Source organism: Gorilla gorilla, chromosome 1 (genome assembly GCF_029281585.2).
Source record: "Gorilla gorilla gorilla isolate KB3781 chromosome 1, NHGRI_mGorGor1-v2.1_pri, whole genome shotgun sequence".
NCBI classification, from domain to species: Eukaryota; Metazoa; Chordata; class Mammalia; order Primates; family Hominidae; genus Gorilla; species Gorilla gorilla.
In genome coordinates, this window is record NC_073224.2 from 18,636,802 (window position 1) to 18,663,835 (window position 27,034).

Genomic DNA, 27,034 nt, shown 5'->3' on the forward strand with positions numbered 1-27,034 from the left:
TTTTTTTTTTTTTTTTTTTGAGATGGATTTTCACTCTTGTTGCCCTGGCTGGAGTGCAGTGGTGCAATCTTGGCTCACTGCAACCTCCACCTCCCAGGTTCAAGCAATTCTCCTGCCTCAGCCTCCCAAGTAGCTGGGATTACAGGCATGCGCCACCATGCCTGGCTAATTTTTTTTGTACAAAGCTGGGGCAACAATGTCTATGCATAATTTGGGCTCTCCTGGAACACACCTGGACCCCCACCATCCCTTCAACACCTTATCTTGGTCCACAGTAGATAGTGGCTGGAAGAAAGTTACCTGGTCAGCTGTGCAGACCTAACTGATAGGCTCCTGGGTCAATTACAGTGGGTCTCAAACAGCTACAAAGTTGATGTGCCATATAATAAACATTTACTAAGCTCCCAGGCTTTCAGGACTCAGGTGATCCATCCTGGTCATTTTCTCATGGCCAGGGCAGAGAAGCCAAAAAAAGGAGAGGTATGCACTTGCCCCCTTCAAATCTTTTCACATACCACAGCTGCCTGCATCCTACGGGCCAAAGCCAGCCTCAGAAACAGGAGGGCGTGGGGCAGATGCTACGCTAACGAGCGGCACAGCACAATGGGAGAGGACCCTTAATACGGTCAGCTGCAACTGAGCTTCTCCGCTAAGTCATTCAGGAGAGCTCAATGCATCTGAGCAACTACAATGAAGAAAATGTCCTGTGTACAGAACCCTACATATGACATTTACAAAGAAGAGAGTCATACACTGGCAGTAGAAGGGACCTCACTGGTTACCTAATCCCATCTCTTTAGTTTCTAGATGACAACTCCATATTCCAGAGCAATGACTGAGCAGCTAGTTCACGTGGGAGGTAAATGCAAGAGCAGGGGCTGCTGATGCCTTGGGGATGGACGAGGGAAGAGGCAGGTTGAGGCCCAGGGGAGAAGCCAGCTCTGCGCTTACCAGCTGTCTGGCAGGTAACCCCTGTGAGCCAAAGCCACCTCATGTAAGAAATGGGATCAATACTGCCTGCTCTCTATGTCTTACAAGGCTGTGGGGAGGATCAGGGAACTGCGGTGTGAAAGCTCTGACGGTGTAAGGTATTGTTCTGCCCCAGGGCTGTGCTTGCCCAGGCTGCTGACCTTCAAAAGCTGTCAAACCAAGATTAGCACCTGGAGAACCAAGAAAAGGGGCAGGACTCTAAAAAAACAACTGTCCCCGGGTCATGTGGCTCCTCCTCTACATATCTGGCCCCTCACAGGCAGAGATGTCCTTTCCCTGCACTGTGCCTGCCATAGGCACCTTCAGTTGGACCTAGGCACAAACAGAGGGACTGCGGGGGCTAAGAAAGTTCTCACGCCAGTCCTGTCACAGCACAGCCTGAAACTGAAGGGTAATTAATTGCCTCCTTGGCTCTGCACTTCTGAGCACATTTTGAGGGCTGCCCCTGGCAATGGTGGAAGCTACGCTGCTTTTGACTGGGAGTTGTCAGTTTCAATTCTGGCTTCTAAAAACAAACTTTCACGCTGCTGCAAAACCTCCTAGAATCAAGAGTTTTAGAAATGAAAGGAAACTTCAAGGTACCAACCCAAACTTCTTATATTATAGATGTGGATTTTACAGATTTTATAAATTTGGGAACGAATCTGAACTGAGAGAGATCTGTGGCCTTGGCCTTGCCTGGTGACAGATGTGATTTCTAGCTCCTCACTAACTGTAGAGGGAGAAAGGAGTGGTGCAGATGCACACAGGATCCGCATGTAAACATTTATTCCAAAGCTACACAGGGCCGGTATGGTGGCTCTTGCCTGTAATCTCAGCATTTTGGGAGGCTGAGGCGGGATGATCACTTGAGCCCAGGAGTTCAAGATCAGCCTGGGCAACACAGTGAGACTCCATCTCTACCAAAATGAAAATAAAAATAAATTAGCCAGGAATGGTGTCACATGTCCATGATCCCAGCTACTTGAGAGGCTGAGGTGACCGGATCACTTGAGCCTGGGAGGTTGAGGGTGAAGTAAACTATGATCATGCTGCTTTACTTCAGCCTGGGTGACAGAGCCAGACCCCGTCTCAAAAAAAAAAAAAAAAAAAAAAAAAAAAAAAAAAAAAAAAAGCTACCTAGGCAGATCTCAAGGATGGCAGGACCATGTTTGCATATCCCAATGCCTGGCACAACTGTGTGCAGGTGGCAGGTGCCCAATAAATATTTACTGAAAGAATAAATGAATGTCCCTTGGGAAGGTTTACATAAAATGAACCCGACGCACCTGTACCTATGGGAGTATCATCACAAAAGGCACTATAGAGATGGCAGAGGACTCTGGAGAATGTGAGGGGACAAGGAGCTGAGGCTGCACCTCCAGGAGTGAGGGAATTCTGCTCTGGGATAGGTCCAGTCTGGCAAGACCCCAAACAATCCCTATGCACAAGCAGAGCCCCAGAGTCTGGCTGGAGATCCTGACCCCAACTCAACCTGAAGGTCCCTCAGAACTGCAGAAGGAGCTGAGATGGTGCTTTCGAGGGAAGACATTTTCCCAGAGCAAGCGCACTTTCCCCACTGTGGTTCTGGAGTGGATGTGGGGAGGAGATATTCGGCAGAATCTTCCTACGAATCCTGCTGTAGTTCAGGGGAAGATGGAAGTGCAAAAACCCTGTGCCTTGGGGCCTGGAGATGCGGTCAAGCGAGGGCAGCAAGTGAGCGTGCGGTCAGCTGTCACCACAGGGCTGGCCTGCCTGTCTGATGAGAGAAGGTGTCGCTGCGCAGCACGCAGGAAAAACTAGACTAGGCAGGGAGACGTCACTTAGGAGCCACATTCTGGTGTTTATCTGTCCCCACCATCTCCCTTTGTGTACCCTACTGCTCCTGGCAGCTCAACCTCAGATGCTTTTCCTGGGAGTATCATCACAAAAAGCAGAGCTCAGGCACCTCTTGTGAAACATGCACCCATGTTGGCCATGCTGGCTCCAAGGGCCTATGACTTGGGCACATGCTCCTGCTGAAGGTTATTCATAACTTCACCAGCAGGCTGTTGGTGAAGGTCTGTGAAGAAGGCATCCTGGAAACAGGAAGGGTGGGCAGATACCTGGTGGGAGTGGGGAGGCCTTCTGGGACAGCCTTAAGTTTCAAAGCCACAGGTCCAAAAGTCTTGAGGGAGAGCCTCCAGGGAGACGGTAGAAACCTTGTATGACCCACTGTTTGGGTGACACTTCCAGCCAACATTGCTACGGCCTGAGCCTTGATGAGTCATTTACCCAGATGGGCTTGAGTCTGGAGGAAGAATGTGCAGGGAACCGGGCCAGGGGTGGCAGCAGCCTCTCCAGGGCTGGCTACCCGCTGCCTCGGTGAGGAGGGAGCAGCCCAGCCCTGGCCTCCACAGGAGCATCTGGGTGGACTTGGACACACAGTGAAAAGGGTATGCGAACAAGTTCTTGGGTATCAGATGAGCCCAAGTCCCCTGGATTTTCTTCCCCGACCCTCTTCACCGACCCTCCCCGGCCTCAGCCCAGGGCTCACCTGGATGATGAAGCCAGTGGAAGAACACTGTCTGACCCAGAGGCTGAATTTCCGCTTTTTCCTCTTTCGCAGCTCCCGCTCTGTGCACGTGGCAATGAATACAGGATCCTCATCGATCAGGGGTTCATGTAGCACCTGCCAGGAGGGAAAAAGCGGAGGCTCTCACGGAAGGCAGCATGAGCTTGAGGGCTCATCAGATTGGAGCTCAAATTCAGCCTCTGCCTTTGAGCAGCTCTGTGACCTTAACTAAGTTACTTTACCTCTCTGATCCTGACCCTTCTTATCTATAGGAGGGTGGTATCATTATCTATACTACTGTTTCCAGAAAGGATGCAGTAAGAAAGGATTCAGTAAGATTCATGCAAAATAGCACCGGCCCTGATACACAGTACATATTTCATCAATGGAATTTATTATTATTGTTATTATTGGCCTAAGGTCCCTTGTCCCAACTCTCACTTGGTTGAGGGATCTCTGGCATGGGTCCTGTGTCCTCTGGCTGGACATGCCTGGTGATGGGCACCCACTTCTTTTCATGGAAGCCCCTTCCACTCATGGAAAGTTCTAACTGCTAAAAAAGTCTTTCACTGATCCACAATTTACCTATATTTAACTGAAACCTAGGGATGTGACTTCTGTCCAGTGAGAAACAAAGAAAAAAATGCTATTTTTTTTTGGATTTTCAAGACAGCCCTCGTGTCAGCCCACGACCTCCTTCTTCCAGGCTGAACCTCCTCTTTTTATAAATCATTCATCAAATGACCCAGTTCCCTGTTGGCCTGTTGCAACACACAGCCTCTGGTTCTCCTCTAGGTTGTCACGACCTTTCTGACAAGATTCCCAAGGCAATTTTGAAACTAATTTCATCTATTTCAACTTTTTCATAACATGATTATATGACTTTTCCCAATGATAAGACAATAAAGAAAAAAGAGATGGCATAATAAAAATACGCTCCAAGGAGTGGCCACAGATCTGCTTCTTCAAGGTAAAGCTCTTTTGGGAGGCTTTAGGATAAACTTCAGGAACGTGCTACACTTCCCTCCCTGATGCCATCTCAAGCTTAATTATGAATTAGAGTGTGCATCTGTCGGGAACTGAAATGAAGAGTGCAGGCAATGATTCCCAGAACTCTACACGATGCCCTAGATCAGGGGTCAGCAAATTACTGCCTAGTCTGGCCCACGTCTGTTTTTGTAAATAAAGTTTTATTGGAACACTGCCATGCTCACTCATTTAAATATTGTCTGTGGCTGCTTTGGGGCTACAATATCAGAACTGACAACACGCAACAGCGACCACACGGATACAAAGTCTAAATACTTACCATCTGGCTATTCACAGAAGAAGTTTGAACAAATCAGTCACCTGAGGATCCTGCTAAAATGTGGATTGTGATTCTGTGAGGCCGGGTCTGAGACTGTGCATTCCCAACAAGCTCCCAGGTGATGGCAGAAAAAGGTCTTCCAAGGATGGAAGGGAGGATGATACTGACCATGTGTGACGTGGACAGTAGCCTTCCATTCTTCTAGGAATGGAAGGTGGGCTGAGGTTGAATGCAAATTGAATGCAAGGTTACCTTGCATTCAATTTTCGAAAAGTGACAGCCCTGCACTGTTCAGTCTTAGCAGTGCATATCTGCCTCCTCAGTTTTTCTACTAATGGACACATGGGGACATCACATGTGGTCTCCCCTGTCTTGTGAAGGGGAAGGCTGGGAAGCTGGCCTAGCTGCAACGTCTCCCCTGGCCCTCACGCCTGGCTTCTTGCACTCGCTGGCTCTTTGTAGCTCATAAAACATTCAAAGCCCCATTTGGAACTATTCAAGTGCAATGAACAAGTCCCCCACACAGTGGGAGAATGGGAGGGGATGGAGAAGGGAAAAGATGGCATAAAAAAGCCCTCTGCCTGTCCTTTCCCTGCCCAATGATCCTTGCCGAAGACGTGCATCCTACTCTGTCCTCTGAGGCCACAGCAAATGGAAATTGCCCTCTCTCATTCTCTTCAGAAAGAAAGTGCACCTCTATTCCACTTGCATTGAACATACGATCAGTTGCAAATTTATATTTAATCACATGCCTCATCAAAGCAAAAGGGCCGGCAAGAATTTCTGACCCTCAATGATCTTTTTCCTTTTCTATCATCATTAAATGAATTATGAATATGTCATTACTAAATGCAGCACGGAACAGCATGCTCCCCAAAGCTCCACAAACTTTGCCTGCCAGAAAAACCACTTGCTTCTCCTCCAGGCTACACATGGGTCAGCATTTCTCTGTTACACGACTGTATCTCCTGAGCCTCCTCCTGTGCTTGACGAGCTCGTTTTGAGGTGTGGAGGATGGTAGGTATGGTAGGGGAAAGACAAAACATCCATGTACTGATTTGCATAATCCCTCCCCGAAAATATTTCTCTAATTAATCTGGCTCCAGTTTTGAGGAGATGCAGTGTCTCCCCATTTTGTATTTGTGTAGAAACACACACACACCACACACACACACACACACACACACCAGCTGCTTTGGTTACTGCTACATTCTGGGAATCCTCTGAAGACTCTAAGACCAAACTCGTACCAAAGGGTTACAGCTGCTGGAATAAAACGGCTCCCAAGACTGCAGGCTGGAGGGTGCAAGTGAGCTGAGTGTGTGAGGTGAGTGTGCTGTGTGTTTGGAGTGCAGCCCCGAAGGATGGTGTAAGGGACGGGTGCAGAGTGATTCCTGGGAATCTGCAGCTAATCCATCCACACACACACCTGATGAGGGCAATGGGAAGAGAACTGTTCCAACTGGTGTCTGCAGGCAGAGACGATGACCCTCCAAGAAAGCCCTGAGGCTTACAAGCAAATCATCGCCTCTCTGTGAGCTGAATGTTCCAGGGTCCAACGGGGATTTTCACAGAGCCGGAAAGCTGGGAATCCAAGGCTCCTTTAGAGCCTCCAGCTTCTCCAGTCAAGCAGCAGGAGAAGAACCCTCTTCCTTCTTTAAGTGGCAGATGTGTCTCCGAGAAGAGCATAAATGCAGGAGCCGAGCAGGGCGGGCCGATGCTGGCAACCCAGGGAACAGCAAGGCCTGCAAGCCCCTGGGAGAGCCAGGCCCACCCCAACTGGAAAGCCCGGGGCATCCTCAGCAGATGGGGCAGGCTGCTGCTCCAGGGAATGGAGGGGCACAGGTGACATATAGAAAGCCCCAGGAAGCATGAGGTTCTGGTCATAGTAAACACCCAACCGTACTCTGTGGTTATGACTTCATCTCCTTTGACTTACCTTGCTCTACACCTACTGACACGGAGCTGGTGCAACAGGCTGCGTGGCACCAGTCAGACCCTTTGACTCTCCTGGAGCCACATGCCCCAGGCTATATGATGGAGTGTGCTGGGTGTTCTCTGTTTGCCCCCCAGGGTCACTTTCCACCCTGCAGACCCTGAGCTGAGGCCTGGAGGTCAGCTTCTTATAAATTACCCCACCCAGCTTCTTTGCCCCTAGTTTCTGGCTTATTCAGCCAAGTGGGAGTCATCAGCAAGAGGCCAGAGAGCAAGGGACTCAGGGGAGGGACCTATGATCAGCCCCTTAAACTTATTTCGAACTCATTTCATGTATTCAATTTTTTGATAATGTGATTATATAACTTTTACCAATGATAAGACAATAAAGAAAAAAGAAATGGCATCATAAAAATAGGCTCCAAGGAGTGGCCATAGATCTGCTTCTTCAAGGTAAAGCTCTGCCCACCTGCCCTGAGGCCTCTCCCTGGGCTACAGCCTTCTCTGCTCCCTTCGGGTCTCCCTTAACCCGGATCACACCCCTAGCAACAGTCCCTGCATCAACATCTCTTCGGCTGCCCTTCTAGATAGAGCTCAGCATCTGTGTCCTGCTGGGATCCTCACTACCAAGTAGGGGCACCGAGTAGAAAATGTAGCAAGAAGAAAATGTAATTTCCCAAATATAGTAAAATAAAAATGAGATACAAAGTAATAGAAGGAGAGGAGAATGAGCTGGAGGAGAGAGAGGAGGAAGAGGTAGAAAAGTGAAGGCAAAAGTAAAGGGGAAAAAGCCCCAAACATGACCTGAGAGCCCTTCCTCAGATTGAGCCTCATCTCAGGCCCTGCTTCTGCAAGCCTCATCACCTGGAAGCAAATACAAGTGAGCGGCAGAATAACACGATCATCCTTCTAGGCTCTCCCTGTTCCTGGTACCCCAGTACTGCCCATCTGAGCCATGTGCTAAGGAGGCAAAGTTGCTCCCTTGGACACCTGCCTACTTGCCCACCTGCAGTCCAGCCACTGCCCACCCAGCCAGGCTCAGCAATGCTGCTGGGCCTCCCCTCAGGACACCTGTACCTGGGAGCTGCAGAGAGGCGAGCCCACAAGTCTCAGAATTCCTAGTAGGCGCTGCAGTGTGCCAGAGAAGCCAGGCACTCACCCTGGACTTACACTGCAGATACCTCTTGAGAGATATTTAGGCACAGCGAGCACACAGCCTTCTGCAGCACCTCTCCAAATGTTTGACCCCAGCATGGTCTGGATGTGCTGTTTATTTTTCCCTTGCATCCAGGCAACTGTCTCTCATTTGCTTCATTTTCAACCAAGCAAGTATTTAGTGAAAGAAAAGACAATGTGCTCAGGCCCGTCCTTGGTACCACAGGGCCTGTTACAGGGCAGAGCTCATGTCCTCGAAAGTCTCCACTTCTTGTTAGGAAGGTAAATGACACACTGGAGGATGAGGCGCAGTGGCATCTGGCTGCCCCATCAATAGTGGGGGGAATTCAGATAACAGGGAATCCACACGGGACTGTGGGCCTTACACTGGCCCTGAAGACTGGATGCATTTGCAAAGCAGAGAGAAGAAGGTGGCGTTCCAAGGGCCAGAAGGCACGCTGCAAACACTTAGAAATCATAACAAGCCTGACATGTTCACCAGACAGTGGGGAGAACGATCCAGAGAGAATGGAAGGCTCCCACAGACATGAAATAGGGCACTGCCTTCCCCACAAAAACCCTGTGATTTTCAGCTGTGTGTGGGGAAGGCACGCTATAGAGAGTTAGAGAGAGGACCTACAAGAGAATGTCAACAAGAATTGGAGGTTTATTTAGAAGAGCCTTAGAAGCAGCACAGGACAGAGAGATGTGCAATGGGTCTTTAAATATATACATAAAATTGAACTGAACTGTTGCCACACAGACCAAGTCAAAGGGAATGGGGCTCACGTGGACCAAGAACTTCCTGGTTTGGGTTAGAGACATCTCTAGAAATTAGCCATCTTATCAGTTTGCTAGACCAGCCGGGCAAATTTTGAGGAAGACTCTGGGGTTCTATCTCCCCAGGGCCAGGTGCCATTGTCCCAGGTGCAAGTGGATACCAGTGGAAGGCAGGAAGGGGCTCGGGAGCTGAGAGTAGGCAGAACCTTTTCTTCTGGAATTGGTTGGGAAAGGTATTAGGGAATCAGATCAGTGATGCCTGGAGCTCTGCCAAACCCTCATCCAACGGCTCTGGCTCTGCTCTGTGTGGGCATAAGTAACCCCCGATGATCTGAAGAATGGTCCTAATTCCAGGCTCACTCCCTCTGCCACCCAGGAGGCTTCTAGCCTCCTTTCATCTCCAACAGGTGAGGCCACACTCAGAGAATATGACAATAAAATTAATATTCGCCTGAGCAAAACACCATTTGGAAAGTATAATTAAAGATAAGGAAGGAAAGGGAGACAAGAGGCGGAAGATTGCCTCTCAGAGCAAAAGACTGAATTCTGACTTGTCTGAGGGCTGGAGCTATTATTATTACTCCCCTCCGATCTCATTTGGATTATGTGGATTAATGGAATGGAAGAATAGCAGAGGTGACCTTGAAGTGAACTCAGAGGGCAGGCAGGGCAGGAAGGACACCCCAAAGCCCTGCCAACAGACAAGGCTAGGCCGAGAGAGCGAGGACACCTGGACAAGCTCTTACCTCCTGCGCGGGCCTCACCTGCGTTTGGGAAGGCCTGAAGGCAGAGTCGAAGCTGTTCTGCAGGGAGTCGAGGAAGGGCTGGACCTTGTAGAGCCCGTGCGTGGTCTGGCTGGAGCGGAAGGCCACGACGTGGAAGTACTTGAGGATCTTCTCGAAGCGGGCCTGGCTCATGACGAGGGCGAGGCTGCGGTTGCTGTAGAAGCCTCCGCTCCAGATGCTGAGGACGGACTCGCAGTGGGAGATGCTGGTGGAGATCATGTAGCCCAGGAACGCCTTCATCTCCGTCAGCGTCACCTCCACCCAGGCTCCGTCGCTCCCAAACCGCTCCTGGAACTTCTTGGCGTACATGTTTGTCTGCACCACCATGTTCTTGAGGACGTTGTCTGGGACAAAGAGCTGGAAGAAGTCCACGGCACTGGCGCTGGGGGGCATCTTTCGGGTGGGACCTGAAACCCAAAGACAGGTGGAGTGTTCCTTAGGACGGCCGCCACACCCTGACTCAACACGAGAACGGCTGCATTTCCAATCCCTGGGTCCCTGGCCGAGTGCCCCCGCTGCCTCCAATGCTACCGCCTTCCCCTCCAACCTTCCAGAAGCTGCTGCAACCACCTGACAGTGCCGGCTCCCATAGCTTTTGTACGCCCCTTTGCTCCAAAACAGCCAGCTCTCCTGCTGTGTGTGTGGGAGCGCAGCTCCTCCCAGACACCACAGGAACAAACAGCCCTGACACCCGGAGTGCAAGCTGCAGCCTGCATCTCCACACCAGACCGGAGGACAGCCCTCAGGGGGCACAGTCACGTGGAATCCCTGATCTCCAGGACCCGTGTGGCACAGGGTGTCAGTCTAGGGAGTTTCACACACTCGGGGCACAAGCCGAGTCTTAACTAGAGATGTACACACACACATAAATGTATACGTTTAAATATATATATATCATATAAATGTATACATCAACATGTAAGTTTTAAAATTAAAATATGCATATTTATACATATAAATTAAAAGCACTGTCTGCCGGCCTGGGGTACTTCTCCGTACAAGGAAGAAAGCACGCATATACATACATATATATACACATACATATATACACATACATACACACACATACATACATATATACACAGGCGCACACACATATATACACATACATACATTTAAAAATAAATACAGGTATTACAAATACATCGATGTATAAATGTTTATATATATATGTATATACATTTAAAAACAAAAGGCACTCCAACACTCCCCGCCAGACAGCAGTGCACAGCCCCTCCTGTCTCCCGCCACGCCATCACGCAGGGCTCCTCCCTCCCCTGCAGACCCCACGCTTTCCCTGGGAATGGGGGGTAGAATGCAAATTCTTACAAATCTGGCACATTCGGTAAATACTGATCTGAAGAGAAAAAGACACATAAGGGGAGGGAGGAGATGCAAAGACACGTGGTGTTTCTAACACAGGGGCATGGCTACAGCCTTCTGGCTTTCATTTTCTGGTAAGTTGAGGCGGTTTTGTAAGTAAAACGCTTTCATCACTTGGGGCCTGAAAAATCCCACCTAGGAAAAAGCAATTTTCATTAAACGTTCCCTATGTAGTCACTTTATGGTGACTAGGGACTACATCTGAAGGGGCTTATTCATATAATTTCACATATAGGATAAAACCTCACAATTTTTGACTAATGCAGCCCTTTGAATACACACACACACACACACACACACACACACACACACACCCAGGATGTTTCAGTCAACAATGAACTGCACATAGGATGGTGGTCCCATATAATTATAACACTATTTTTCCTGTACCTTTTCTATGTTTAGATATGTTTGGACGCACAAATACTTACCATTACGCTACACTTGCCTATTGTACTGTATTCAGTACAGTCACATGCTGCACAGGTTTGTAGTCTAGGAGCGATAGGCTATGCCGTATAGCCTAGGTGTGTAGGAGGCTGTGCCATGCAGGTTTGCATAAGTATACTGCATGATGTCTGCACAACAAAATTACCTAATGATGCATTTCTCAGAATGTATCCCTGTCATTAAGTGAAGCATGACTCTGTGTGTGTACACACATATATTTTTAAAGAGCTATGGCTTACAATTCTATGTAGTAACCTAAGATACACTAACTATATGTAGAGATTTGTAAGAGACAAAATTTGCTTCTATTGCATCTGTATATTGATTTTTCTTTTCTTCTCTTTTTTTTTTTTGAGATGGAGTCTCTGTCACCCAGGCTAGAGTGCACTGGTGCAATCTCAGCTCACTGAAACCTCCACCTCCCAGGTTCAAGCAATTCTCCTGCCTCAGCCTCCTGAGTAGCTGGGATTACAGATGCCCGCCACCACACCTGGCTAATTTTTGTATTTTTAGTAAAGACGGGGTTTTGCCTATCTCTGCCCAGGCTGGTCTCGAACTTCTGACCTCAAGAGATTGGCCCGCCTTGGCCTCCCAAAGTGCTGGGATTACAGGTGTGAGCCACCGCGCCTGGCCTGTATATCGATTGCTAACAAAAGTTGTTCTCATTCTTCAGATTTTAATCATCACTCTCTCCAACCTTGCTTTATTACTGATTTAGACAGTTTCTGAAAAACAAGTTTCTGCAGAAAAATTAAGAGAGATAATGTGCATGAGACAGCCCAAGTTTTAGAATCAGAGTGATGGATGGGGCTCTGACACCCCAAATTTACTTCTAGCTAACTGCACAGTTTTAGAGGAATTTCTTAATCCCTCCTAGCTCTAGTTTTCTTGTAAAAATGGACACAGGAATACCTACTTTGAAAGGTTGTCATGCAGCGTGAAATAAATGAGATCATGTGAATAATGCACCTCACCTGGTGCCTGGCCCTAAAGGAGGTTCCTGAGGCTTCGTAACTTTTACCAAGATATCATCAACAGAAATTCATTGACGGCCAGGCCGAGGGCTTTCCAAGGAAGACTCTAACTATCTGCATTTTACAGAAGCAACAGTGGCCTGGAGGGTAAAGTGGCACCACATACATCACTTTCACCAACCATTTTTTGGGCACCAAACAGGTCTTGGAGGAAGAGGCCCTGGCTGGCATGATGATGAGGCCAGGATGAATGAGGGCCGATTCCGCAGGTGTAGCCTGAAGCTCCACACCTACTCCTAATGAAAATCATTTTATTTCAGCACAGCCTTGCAGCCTCCGGTGGGTGCAGCCGTCAATTATTCAACGATAGTGCTCAAAGAGGAGGAAAACCAGCACTTTAATTGCTACATCACGCTGACGAAGCAGAATGGAATTTTCTCTGCTTAAAGTTATGTTTAAAGTAATTTTGCCCCCCAGGCCATTTCAAAATGAATTCACATACAACCCCTGGCCTGGGCCAGCTGCTTCATGAAGGAACTGGGAAGCAGCCAGCTCTCTCTTAACTGTTTGGTTTTGATTTACAAGCATTTTCTAAGGCCTCTTTGAGTTGCTGGGATTACTGGGATTTGAGAAGTCCTGGCACAGGTGAATCATTGTGACCTGTGGAGGGAGGGAGGGAGGGAAGGAAGGAAAGAAATGCTATTCAGGAGTCAGTGATATGGTCTGGCTCTGTGTCCCCACCCAAATCTCATCTTGAATTGTAATCCCCACGTGTTGGGGAGGGACCTCCATGGGAGGTGACTGTATCATGGAAGCGGGTCCCCCATGCTGTTCTCGTGATAGTGAGTGAATCTCACAAGATCTGATGGTTTTATAATGGTCTGGCATTTCCCCTGCTTGCACTTCTCCTTCCTGCTGCTCTGTGAAGAAGGTGCCTTTCTTCCCCTTCTGCCGTGATTGTAAGTTTCCTGAGGTCTTCACAACCATGCGAACTGTGAGTTAACGAAACCTCTTTTCTTTATAGATTATCCACCCTCAGGTATTTCTTCATAGCAGCATGAGAATGGACTAATACAGTTAGTCCTTATCAACAACTTAATCACAGGACCATTGAACAATATGGCCCTGGCATGGGCAGCACCCCCAGCCAAGATAAGACTCGGATCCATTTATGAGAGCTTCCCAGATATTACCCATGTAATCCTCACAACATCTACGTGAGGCATCATCCCATTCGGCAATTGAGGAAATGGGACCTCAAATCGGAAGGATGCAGCCCAAGGGCATCCACTCTAAGTGACTCACAGTTGGGGAGGCCTTCCTCCCAGGCCAGCCTGAGTGCACCTGCTGTGGTTATTAGCAGCAGCCCTTCTGTCCCTTTTACGTGGCTCTCCTACACATGGTACCTACATACGACTGAAGTCACGGGATGGTCTTCCCATCACCTCCTCCCTCTTCCAAACACAAAACTTCCCTCCACCTCCACAGTGCTCATGTGTTGCGGGGGATAACGCAGGATGAAAATGCGTATCTACAGTAACTCTGAAGCGGAAGGGAGAACCTATGTGGGTTTAAAAAAAATAAAAAAGCAAAGGCAGAATGGACTTGGGAAGGAGGAGGTGGAGGAGACCTAGAGGAGGAAGAGGAGGTGCTGCTTGGGTGTGCCTCGGTGTCTGGGCTAGGATGAAGGGTTGTGCATGCTGATGGTGCATTGCCAGACAAAACTCATACTGCCATGTCCTTTCCTTCCCCCACCGCACCAGGCCATTCATGTCAAGGCCCCCATCACACCACCTACCTGGGTTCCCCACTCCCTCAGACCCAGGGCAGCATGTATAGTGGCTTGGTAATGCCCAATCCCACAAAGGGATCCCCTCTCTCCCTGTTCCCAAGAGAGGAAACAGATTCCCTCTTCTCAGCAGTGACTAGAAAAGGAGATGTTCCATTTATAAAGGGGATTGTAACGCAAGATCAATTATGGAAACCACTCATTCAATGGACATTTGATCCTGAAAGTCAAAAGGAGTAAGACTTGATATTCCCTCCCCAGGAGCTGACTGGGAGTAAGATGAGCAGGCAGCAGGAGCTGGGACCCAGGCTCGGAGGAGAGCTGTGCCCACAAGAAGGGCCCCAAACCCAGGCCTCAGGGGAGGCAGGATCCTGAAGGCTTCCTGGAGGCCCTGTCTGAGATGGGCTTAAAAGGATGACTGGTAAAAAGCCATCAGCCCCAGTGGGGAGTTGCGGGGTATTTCCAGCAGTGAGAGCATCTCACGCAAAGGTCCTGTGGCCAGACAGAATGCCTTGAATTTAGTGCAACTGAGCAGGAAGGGGAGTGGGTGGGGCTGGAGGCATCAGTGGGGCGTGAGGGTCTGGTCGCTGTCACAGGGCTCAGACTTGCCCAAGGGCACGGGAAGCCAGTGAAGGGCTGTGAGCACCACGTGACCATGCTCTTGCAACTTCAGCAGGCTCAGTCTGCTGCACGAGAGGTTGGGGGAGGATCTGATGGCTGTTCCCCAAATCAGGTGAGACCTGGCTGGGATTTAGCTTCCTCTACCAGCTCCTTCACCTCCATGCTCTGCACTGAGTTTCCCCACGGGTGTGCAGGGCATGAGGAATGGATTATAGGGCGGCCGAGGCGTTGCCTCCATCCACAGCTGTTGCTGCCTCTGGCCTGGATGACAGACAGTTGTGGAGGCTTGCCGGGGAAGCCTGTGTTAGACCTGGACCGTGGCAAGCTCTTTCCCGCCTCAAGGCCTGATCCTCCTGGAAGGAAGCCCTCTTGGGGCTCCAGCTTCATGAAGCATCACCTTCTGGGGGAACCTCCTGACCCCCAGGCCAGCTTCTTCATCTCAGCCCTGACTCGGTGCCTCTCCTTGGGTTTAGCACAGTTCACAGCTGTCCCATCAGCCACTCATGCTCGTTTTTGGTCTGCTTGTGTGGCCCGTCTCCCGACCCCAGCTAAAGTGTGAAAGCAGAGGTCAGGGTTGGTGTGTTCTGTGTCCTTGGAGCCTCGTATACAGCATGTTTACCTCTTAAACCTGTTGACCGTTGGATGACAAAGGGGAGGGGAGAGGCCTTGGCCCACCCAAGGGGAGGAGCATCTTTTCTGTGTTCAGTGGGAAGCATTGGGTCTCTATGGCAACAGTCCCCATGCTAATGCCTCGTGACAAGGTTAGGTCAGCCAGGGACACCTGTGCATACGGGGAGGCCTGAGTGGGTGGGTGGGACGAGTAGTGAAAGCACAGTGGGCACACCTCTCGGTCACATCCCTGAGGATGCCCACGCCATCTAGGAAATCAAGTGGGGGTGGGCCTACTGAGTCCCAGGTGAGAGATGGCCTGAGAATTCAGGACACACAACCTCTCTGCATCTCAGTTTCTTTATTGATCAAGTGGGAACCACCACCCCACAGCGGGTAAGAAGATCACATGACCTCGCACACTGGCAAGAAGGCAGCTCTGGGCCTTAGCGATGCAGGTCCTGGGGGCCGCTCCTGCTCTCTGCCTTCATTCAGATCTGGAGGCCAGCTGAGCGCCCCACAGGTGGGACTAATCCCCACCCTTGCCCCATCGGGGAGAAAAGGATGGCTTTGGCCAGGCATGGTGGCTCATGCCTGTAATCCCAGTATTTTAGGAGGCCGAGGCAGGCAGATCACCTGAGATCAGGAGTTCGAGACCAGCCTGGCCAATATGGTGAAATCTCGTCTCTACTAAAAATACAAAAATTAGCTGGGTGTGGTGGCGGGCGCCTGTAGTCCCAGCTACTCGGAAGGCCAAGGGAGGAGAGGTGCTTGAACCTGGGAGGCGGAAGTTGCAGTGAGCCAAGATTGCACCACTGCACTCCAGCCTGGGTGACAGAGCGAGACTCCATCTCAAAAAAAAAAAAAAAGTGGCTTTATGTGCCTTCTAAACTACAGCCTTTTAGAGCCTCAAGCACTGGTTTTGCAGGGGTCAGTGAAAAGGGCATTTTGCATATGCTGATATTTTTTGGTGCAAACTGTCAGCCGTTTTGTGATACAGATAGAATCAATTAATATTTTAAATGAAGGGTTTAAGAGGATGGAATCATTTATCTCCAGGCTAAATCAAACAGGTACAAAAATATAACCAGAATGTCCTGCAACACCACAAAAATATTCCTATCATTTGAGACACAAAGTTACACTCCATAAAAGGGCAATGTAGGAAACAGCCAACCTCATTGTTTTCTCAATGCCAGCTGCAGCTGGTCCTTATCTTCAGCTAAAATAATCACCATTTCTCTCGCATCCCTTTTTCCTTCCCCCATGTGGCTGAGATGAAGGACAAGCCTATTGTCTAGTTAGTAAACACCTGGGGTCCAAGTCTCAACTGTAGAATTCAGTCACTCAGTCACGAGTGCTTCAAAGACTTTTTCCCTTGTTCAGTCTCTTTGTTCACAACTAAGTGACCAAAGTGAACAAACTTGATTCTCAGCTCTATCGGGGTATTCCCACGGGGGTAGGTGCCCGTGGGATTGAGTCCTGGCTCACTTCTGGGCACCACTGGGTTTGGCACCCTTCAATCTGGGTAGCCAGGTGAAATAACTTCCACCTAATTCACTGGATGGCTGTGAGGAGTGTGAAGGCTTCCCCTTTCTGCATAGGTCTGACCTACCTGCCTACCAATATTTCAAAATTATGTTCAGATTAGTGTTAACCTCCTAAATGGTATCTTCCAAGCAAGGACATCTGAAGCTGCTAACCATTCCGTACAGCCCTTAGAAAACATGCAGAAAATGCCAGAAAACCCCAAGTATAGCTTCAGTCGCATAAATGTATCAAGCAGCAGGGCTTTCTTGTTAGGAATAGAGAAGATACACTCTGCGTGCATGTGCACGTGTGTGTCTGTGCACTTGGAAGGTATTCCTCATGCTAACGCAACACAGTGGCTGGCAAAGAAGTTAGCAATAAAAAGAAAATAGCTTTAGAATCAGCATCTGAGCTGAAGTTGTTCACAGGAAATATGAACCACAGAATATTTGCACATAGTCCCTAAAGGTTTAAATAAAAGCTGGCCAGGTGCAGTGGCTCACACCTGTAATCCCAGCACGTTGGGAGGCCAAGGTGGACGGATCACCTGAGGTCAGGAGTTCGAGACCAGCCTGGCCAACATGGTGAAACCCTGCCTGCAATAAAAATACAAAATTAGCCGGACGCGGTGGTGTGTACCTGTAGTCCCAGCTACTCAGGAGGCTGAGGCTGGAGAATTGCTTGAACTCGGGAGGCAGAAGTTGCAGTGAGCTGAGATCATGCCACTGTACTCCAGCCTGGGCGACAGAAAGAGACTCCATCTCAAAAAAAAAAAAAAGCTAATCAATTGGCTAATATAGATATTAAATCCATAACCTTGACTAGAGGTCACATGACAAAGGGCTGGTGGACAGAAAAGGGGTGACAATGCCCCCAAAGCCCAATGTACCAACGATTTAAAGGCAGCTAACCTTCAAAACCATTTATCATACAAGGCACCCGTACACATGAAAGAGCCACTCTCAACACGACACGTGAGATTTCATTTCTGTGTGATGGCCAACTCAAGTGCCTTCCACCTGCAGATGACCTACTTAAAAACATCTCTCGGGAGTGCTCTGCTAGGCAGAGGTGGGCTTGACCATCTCTGAGGGCACGAAGTGAACCATGGAGCAGCGGAAAATAAAGGCTGGCTGAGTCTTCTCCAAGGTGAGCACTACACTGCCACATGCTCGGCTCGAGGGCCCTCCAGTCAAAATCCCCGTCACATGTACCTCCTCCCATGGGGGTCCCACCTCTATGTGGAGTAGCAGCATTTGACATTCTATGTCATGTGGATGAATGACTCTTTGGATGTTGTCAGTGGGCAGAGATCAGGTCATGTATGTTTACACAGATGGAACAAAGGATTTTTACCCCTTCAGCCAGATCTGGGACTCAATGTAAACAGCAAGATAACAACACAGGAAGGGTTGCAAACATTGTGCCTAGCACAGGGATGACAGCAGGGCGAATCCTGTAATGTCAAATGTCAGTCAAATGAATGAACTCCTGCAAACAGAAAGACCCATTGTGATTTGATTCCCTTACCAGCAAGAAACTAAAAGGCCAGGAGGGGACAGGGCTAATCCGTGGCAATTTGTGAGTCCTGCCATGCCTATGTGTGCTATGGTTCTCTTCAGTCCAGGCTGCTCATTAGAAAGCTCATCTGCTCTCCTCTTGACCAAGCTCATCCAGCAAGATATTAATACTTTGCTACCCAAACCATAGATTTCACTCATCCTTAGTACAAAACTAAAACATAGTGCTGTCTGTAGGGATGAGAGATGGATTAACCTGCAGATGGGGCTGGGGGGTGGTGGGGCTGGATCCTGTTCGTGTTTTTTTTCCACTATCTATCTGACTTCTGAGAAGCTGCAGTGTCTCTAGGTTTCAGTTTTTTCACTGGTAACTTGCCTATCTACCCAGCCTTATTTACCTTCTGAGACTAATTATAAGACAATCATAAGTACCTTGAGGAATGTAAATTATTATGCAAAAGCCTCACATTATTATTCTGAACTAGTTGCTGTCCAGCAAAGCTGAGGTCCTGGACCAGGCTCCAACTCCTGGATTCATGAGATGTGTGACCTTGGCCAAGTTACTGTGTACCTCTTTCAGCCTTGGTCTCCTTGTTGGTAAAGTGAAGACAGCCATGGTGTGGAATTCACAGAGCTAGTGTGAGGATTAAGTGGGATGAGGTGGCTTGCATGGTGCCTGATTTCTAGTAATGCCCCATAAATGGTATCTGATCACACCCACGACAGCATTGCTAATCCCTCATCACAGGCTTCTGTCCCCCTTCCTGGGAGCCGACGTACAGATGGCTGTTACGAAACAGCCGCCGTAGCCACCACAGTTTATATTTCATTTAGGCACTGTGTCTACTTCTCACGAGTTCATATTTTTAAAGCCTCTGCTTGGGTACCAAAAGGACGGCAGAAGTGTTTTTCCCACTTCCGTGGGACCTGATGAGGAGGAAGGTGGGGGTGAGGAGAGGCCCCATTTCATACACAGCGACCCACTGAGATGGGAGGGACCACCCAGGTAACTTGCTAATTTCTTCCATGACTTCTCAGCTTTCTCCCTCCCCACTTATTGCTCCAGCTACACCCTCTGTAGCTCTTCAGTCGCAATCAAATTGGGTCCATTTCAGTTTTCCTTCTACTCGGGCCGCTGTTTCTTCAGGCTCCTTCCGCAGGCCTGCCTCCTCTTGTTCACTGGGCCCCAGCTGAGGCCACCGATGCCCCCAACGTGCCAAACCATGTACCATGGGACACGTCCTCCTGCCCTCCAGGGACCACCCTAGTCCTTCCTCCATGAAAGGCAATGGAGGAAGGGACCACGTCACCAGCCATGTAGGGAGCAATCTGAGTGATAAAAAGGATGCTGGCCGGGCACAGTGGCTCTTGCCTGTAATCCCAGCACTTTGAGAGTCCGAGGCAGGAGGGTTGCTTAAGCCCAGGAGTTTGAGGCCAGCCTGGACAAGATAGTGATACCCCATCTCTACACACACACAAAAAGTCTGGTGTGGTGGCACACGCCTGTAGTCCCAGCTACTCGAGAGGCTGAGGTGGGAGGACTGCTCAAGCCCAGGAGGCTGAGGCGGGAGGACTGCTCAAGCCCAGGAGGCTGAGGCTACAGTGAACCATGACTGCGTCACTGCACTCCAGCCTGGGTGACAGAGACCCTGTCTCTTAAAACATAATAATAAAATTTAAAAAGGGTGCTCTGTCATCTAGGCTTCAAGAATTATACTCCAACAATGTCCTTGACAGAAAAAAACACTCCGGCATACTCCGTGGAGGCTCTTCATCATATCAACCACTACAAAGAGCATTCTCGCGTCCAATTTCATTCTCGCAACAGCCAAGCACAGGGCTACCAGACTCCCGCTCTGCAGGTGAATGCAGAGGCTCGGGGAAGAGAACGTGCTCAAGGTCACGCAAGCTGGCACACCAAGGAGCTCAAGGTCCTGCAAGCTGGACACCAAGGAGCTGGGGGTTCTCTTCCCCATGCCACACCACACCCCACATAGGCAGGAATGAATACTCCCTGGAAGGCTGGGTCTTTTTAGCTCTGTGGTTGCTTCTGATTTTCCACGGATGTGCTCAAGTTCTGACCACACAGATGGTGGTGGTGAGGAGGAGGCTGCGGAGGAGGAATAAGGTGGAGGAGAGAGAAGGCTTGGGGAGATGGATAAAAGCTGAAAGCTGACCACTGAAATATACATGGACTTGGGATTTTTTCCATGCCTAAAATAAATTCTTAGAAATGTGTGTTGCTGAGGCCAAGTGGCCCCTCCCCCAAAAGCAACCGGGAACAGTGTGGGGCCCGGAAGGGCAGGACCAAGGAGTCTGACTGCTAAAGTGCAAACATGAAATTTTTAGAGGAAGTCAGCAGGGATTGGGATTCTGTCATTTATGGTGAATCCCTAGGGAGGGGTTAAAAGAAAAAGTGTGTGTAAGGTCCACACTGTCTGTCCTGTTCCTGGCTGCATCTTCAGGGCTTAGAACAGTGTCTGGCCCCTGGGGCACTTCTTGCGGAGTGAGTGAATGAGTGGGGAAATGAAATGACGCAGGGGGATGATGACTCTTCAGGGCTTGAGCGTAGTCAGCAGCATCCCTGCAGCACACAGAGAAAGTCAAAGGCATGAAGGTGCTTGCTAGAAAATGCTGAGGGAGAGAAGAAAAAGACACAGGGACAGGGTCCGTAATGCCTGGGCCAGGTCTAGGGTGAGGAGCCCCTTCTGGCAGCCTGAAGTACAGGCAGGTCCTGCCCTGGTGAGGCCGGGGAAACGTGTGTGTGTATGTGAGTGAGCATGCACATGCAGAGGTAGGGTGTGCGCTGGGCCCAGGCCTCTTGATCCCCAAGATCTTGGAATGTAGGCCTTTGTTCTTATACACAAGTGAGGTTCAACACACAGTCTCAGGGATACACAGAATTGGTTGGACATAAAAATGTGCTACCATTTTTTTATCCCTATCTTAGCACTGAAAAAATATTGGGAGCCCAAAGAAGCAAATGAACAAAAAGGAAGTGGCACAAGCCCTGTCTTGACCTCTGGAAGGCCTTGGCCACAGGCCAGACAGAATGAGAGTCTCAGGTGAAGCCAGAAGACTGCAAGGCCCCAAAGGGCCTGGCTCTTTCCAACCCAAATGAAAATGTATGTGTCACATCACAAGGTGAACCCAGACCGTGGATGTGGAGGAGAGACCTGAAGACTTCCACCCCAGGACAGGAATCCCGCTTAAGAAGCAGCTCCTTGGAAGCAATGTCAAGGTTATACATTAGGACAATGATGAAGACATCAACGAAATCCAGGTGGAGCCACACCTATAAGACAGGCTCACGGGTCAGGGGGACTGCTTGCCCTCTGCTCACCCCTCCATGACTAGGGGCATGGGCCAGGTCACAGGCTCCCCTCCCCATCCCGGGCAGCTTGCTCTGCCTGGCAGGTGCATCACCCTGAGAAACACACTGCACAGGGCTGGAATCACTGGTGCAATCCATTACCTGCTTTAACAGCCATGCCAGTCACCTGCCAAAGGTGCGCAGCCCTGCTCTGATTGACCCCACACACCTGGCTCCATCTCTTCCCCCATCAGGCCCTCTGTGCTTACTCCGAGTGTCTGTGTGTGTGCTGGGGACAGGGAGAGAGTGTGTCACAATATATCTGGGGTCAGAGGCAGTAGGAAGGGTCCATGGGCAGGATCCTGATCCCTTTCCACAACCCTGGGGTACTCATGGCATCCCATGGACAGACAGTGCTGGTCCTATCTCGGCACAACTGGTCCAAGAAAAAATGAAGGCAGGCTGGAGTTGCTTTCTCCCTGGCTACTAATTATATCCCTAGAATTCCCTGCATACCCACCCACACCAGGATGAGAGAGAGAAAGAAGGAGAGAAAAGGAAGAGATAAGGAAAAGGGTAGCTAGGATGGAGACACAGATACCACGATGATGGAAAGGAGAGAAATAATGCACCCCAGCCACTGTCCGCCCAGGGGCAAATAAGTGACAAGGGCACAGGGCTCAGCTTCCTCATCTCACAAGGAGAGTTAGGTTGATGACAGAGACGGGAGCCTCTGCAGATGCAGAACGTAACACGGAAAAGGAGACCAGAGGGAAAGGACGGGGATGGAGCTGCAGGGGAGCAGGAAAGATGCTCTGCGTTCCCCTCCAGCCACTGCAGTCAAGACGGGGCAGGGCGCTACCTGCCTTGCCCTGACACTGCTGGTCCCATCGTGGCCTCCAGGCTGTTGGCACCATCCTCTTCACATTCCCCATGGAAACAAGGGAAAGGTCAGCGCTGCGGTTCGTGAGCCGTGGGGACTCTGCCCTTCAGGTCCCACTGTCCCCTCCCCTTTCTCAAGGTCACGCTTCCAGAGCCCAGCTCCAGAAGTGTTGCCAAGGGAAACATCCTATTTATTTATCAATAAATAGAAGCAAATCATGTGTATTTATTTTGCAGAACCAACATGCATATGGCTATACGTGTTTATGTGCAGGCTTGTGTTCTGTCTGCTTTGCACATAACTTCATTCACTTATTCTTTGATGACAAATCTATGAGATCTGCACTATTCTTAACACCCATTTATCCAAAGAGGAAACTGAGTCAGAGAGGTTAAGGGATGTGCCTTAACTCTTAGCCTCTAACGAGGTCACAGAACTAGTAAGTGGTAGAACTAGAAATAGCCCAGATGGTCCAGCTCTGGAGTCTCTGCCCTCGACCACCACACTGTGGTCTTACTGGGAGACTGTGCTGTTCCAATGCCCTCACAGCCTCAACGCACGTGGCTAAGAACTGAAGGGGAACTCTATGGAAATGGCACGGAAAGCCAAGAGCCCCTTTGGTGTTCACCTCTCGAAGCTGCCCGTCTGTGATCTGGTCCCATGTATTAGATGGAACGAAAGCCCTCAGGCACAGACAAGAGTAGGCACTCAAAACATGGTTGGCTGAATCACATTTCCTGGTGTGCCCTCAGGGCCTTCTTTTCTCTTCTGAGTCTGGACAGGACTGGGGCACTCATAGACCCTCTCCAGAGGCACAGTCTGGTCCCTGCTCACTTCAAAAGGAAGACTGATTGTTATTTGTCTAAACTCACCTCAGCTCCCCAAGACTTCTGTTTGCAAGAGAAGAAGCTCAGACAATTGTCTGTGCATACTTAAAATGAGTTTTAACTTTCAAACACAAAAGCTATTCTAATTTTGCCCCATCTTATGGCAATTCTATTTTTTTTCTAAGCTTGCAATTATGCAGTTTCAGGATGGGGTTCTCATAAAAAGGAACACAGCAATGGGACAAGGTGCCCTTGGATGAGACCCAGTTGCTGGGCAGGAGGGGCAGCTTTCTTGAGATAGTCGGGCCAGGCCATCGAGCCAGTTCCAGGAGCCAGTTTCTGGCCAGTAGAAGGCAACCAGCTGGGACTTGAGTTCTAATTCAATCAGGGCTATTAAGAAACACCTATTCTTGGAAGAATTGAAGACACAAAGGTTACTGCCACTTGGCTCCTGGACACGAGCATTTCACTGCTTAAAAGAGCAGATGAGCATAAATCCAGAGGCAGTTGTTTTGTTCCCAGTAAACTTGTTCAACTTGGACAAGAGTCAGATTATTCCTTCTGGAAGGCAGCCTCCAAGGTGTATTCTTTAATTCTACAAGGTACTAATTTTGAGGTGTCCGGTAAGTGAAGGGAACACTGACCTTAATTTGGAGCTGCCACACCACTGGGGATTTATGCAGGATAACATATTTCCAAGAGAAATTCTACATGTGAGGAAACAGGCACAGAGCTTGCACAAATCACTCAACATCATCCACCAAGTGACAGAGCCTGGGTTTGAATCATGATTCCTTCCCGCATGATGCTGCCCTACTGCGGAAGCTCGCCACCTCAGTGCAGTACCTTAAGTGCTAATAAAACCTGTGGGCAAGCTACCTGAGCCCAGAGGATGAGGAGGCTAGTTGGGAATGGAAGAGGAGGGGATGGGAATATAAAAGGTTCCCGTGGACAGGAAGCCCTACCCAACCAACACTCAGTGGCCCGTATCATCTAAGCGTTCCAATACGGTGCAAGTGATAGCAAGCAGGTCTTCTAGGCGATGCCCCGAGAGAACCGTCCATGACACACAAAGCAAATGCATTTCTAATGTCATCAGCCCAGAAAAGAACAAGCTGAAGGCGTTTATGATCGAAGAAGCAAGGTGCTCTGCAGCTCAGCTTTCACTTTCCAGCAAATCAAATCACCCAAGTTAGAGTGCACTGTGAGCCTGTTTACAGAGCAGTTTCGTTGCGGCTGAATTTTTCTGTATTCTCTTCCTGTTAAAGGGGATTCCCACCTTAGACAGGTCAGTTGCAAAGCATAACACAACCGTTCTTGATCTTCATACAAAAAGACAAACAATCTAGAGTGAAACATCAAAAGTGAAAGCTATTAGACACAGAATACTATAAACCATACCTAGCAACATGCAAGATAAACGTCCCCCCGCCATCATCCCACAAATGCTCTCTGATGTGATAAAGAGCTTGCTCCTAGAGAGCACCCCGACGTAAATGCCAAGAACACAGAATACTCCTCTCCAATGGAAACCCTCCAACTGATGTGGATACAGTGGGAAAGGCTGCCCCACTTCTACATAAATCCTAATTATTTCACAGCCTCCTTAGAGATGTTCTCTGCTAACAGACTCCATGAGGGAAACAGTGATGGAGATGGAAGTTATTTACTCTACTCACCCTCGTCGTGCCATGGACTCATTTCCTGGACAGAAGATGATCAGAATAAATGATGTGTGTGTCCCTTCAGAGATCCTTGCTGTGGTCAACTGAGGTGCTGAGCAATGATGTTTCAGGGCCCTGCAGGTGGCCTTCTTCCTCCCACCTCCTCCCCTGGCCCAGCCTTCCTCTGTGGTGCGTCCCCCTCTCTATATATCGCCTCCTCCCAGTCTAACTCTGCAGCTCTGCGAAGATCTTGATGGAGAATGAAACACCAGTGGATAAAGCCTTCAGGTCCCTTCCCAAAGGAGTTTTCACTTTAATAAAGGCTTCATGAATATCAAAGGCTTCAGCTTCCTAAATCACTCCAGTGGTAAGGTGAGAACAGAGTGGCCGCTAGGTATGGACAATGCCAGTGAGTAGGGTTACAATTTGTGCATTTCAGCTTTTGCTCAGGTGCTCACAGGAGTATCACTCAGGGTGTTTCCAAAACCACTCTGTGCAGGTGCAACCCGTGTCACCTGCACCTCACACACTCACCTCTTCAGGAACGAGCACAGCAGGACTTTGCACATCACTACAGAATAGGTGTCAATGCCTGATCCAGACATGGCAAATAGGTTTTGGGTCTTGTGTCGGCCCCAATAGTCAGTAGCTGCCTGCGCATGCTGTTGATGAGGGTTCTGAATCCCTGCCTGGGGCCTGTGACTGCTGAGCGATAACTGCCATGGGTGAGGGGGACGAGGGTGCCAAGGGCCATGGGGCTGCCATGCTCAGTGGGGGAGGGCAAACCAGGAAGACACTGTTTCTCCCCAAACATCTGAGCATGCTTAAAAGACCAGCTCCCAGTGTTATTCAGAGCTCAAGAAACATATTTTGTGTTTGTGGAAATATAAACAGGTACTAAATTTTTAAGGTGAAATATGACTTTGTAAAATGTTCATATTTTTTGAAGTTATTCTGAAGAAAATAATCAGCGATACATGTGAGGTTTTTTCTTTTTTGATTCAGTGTCTTGCTGTGTCACTCCGGCTGGAATACAGTGGCTCAATCATAGCTCGCTACAGCCTTAAACTCCGGGGCTCTAGCAATTCTCCCACCTCAGTCTCCTTAGTTGCCGGAACTACAGATGCACACCACCACACCCGGCTAATTTTTAGTTTAATTTTTCGTAGAGATGGTGTCTCACTATGTTGCCCAGGCTGGTCTCTAACTCCCAGACTCAAGCAATCTTCCTGCCTCAACCTCACAGGTGTGAGCCACCACACCTGGCCACAAGTGAGTTTTATAATAGCAAAACAGTGCAGTAAATGAAATGCCCACAAATTGAGAATGAATAGAAAAAAAGCCTGGAATATTCATGATATGGAACTCTCTCTACATTAAAAGGAATGTTCTTGAGGAATATTTAAGAATATAAAAAAACTTTTGGCCAGGCAGGGTGGCTCACGCCTGTAATCCCAGCACTTTGGGAGGCCGAGGTGGGCGGATCATGAGGTCAGGAGTTTGAGACCAGCCTGACCAACACGGTGAAACCCTGTCTCTACTAAAAATACAAAAATCAGCTGGGCATGGTGGCAGGCACCTGTAATCCCAGCTACTCAGGAGGCTGAGGCAGGAGAACTGCTTGAACTCGGGTGGCAGAGGTTGCAGTGAGCGGAGTTCACACCACTGCACTACAGCCTGGGCAACAGAGCAAGACTCCATCTCAAAAAGGAAAAATAAAAAATTTCATGAGAACACCTTTACAGAGATTACAGAGCAATATGAATAGTATGATCCAAACTTAAAACTTTGTCTTGCAAATCAGAATGACTGGAAGAATCTAAAGCTAAGCATCAGCCATGATCCCCTTCCTGTGGTAGGATTATAGGTGATCTCCAGTTTGTTCTTTATGCTTTTCTCAATACAATTTCTGGAAATAATTGATATCATGAAATATATGGCTTTTATGAGTAGAAAAAGAACAACAGGTGCTATTTTAAAGAAA

General features: G+C 49.0%; 1 protein-coding gene across 5 annotated transcripts in view; it reads right to left on the reverse strand.

Annotated features, from left to right (window-relative positions):
- The window catches only part of PGBD5 (piggyBac transposable element derived 5), a 105,427-nt gene that overhangs the window by 26,596 nt on the left and 51,797 nt on the right, over nucleotides 1-27,034 (reverse strand). For 2 of the 5 annotated variants that reach the window (XR_008677701.2, XM_055380181.2), the window contains exons 2-3: nucleotides 9,449-9,894; nucleotides 3,506-3,640 (exon numbers count right to left, since the gene is read on the reverse strand). Coding sequence is in view for 4 of the 5 variants with exons in the window: in XM_055380181.2 (XP_055236156.1) it covers nucleotides 3,506-3,640; nucleotides 9,449-9,894 (581 nt within the window). In the remaining variant the exon portion in view is untranslated. Of the gene's footprint in view, nucleotides 1-3,505; nucleotides 3,641-9,448; nucleotides 9,895-27,034 lie in introns of those variants that run through there. The other 3 variants (XM_019031720.4, XM_063707660.1, XM_063707658.1) reach the window with 2 other exon arrangements.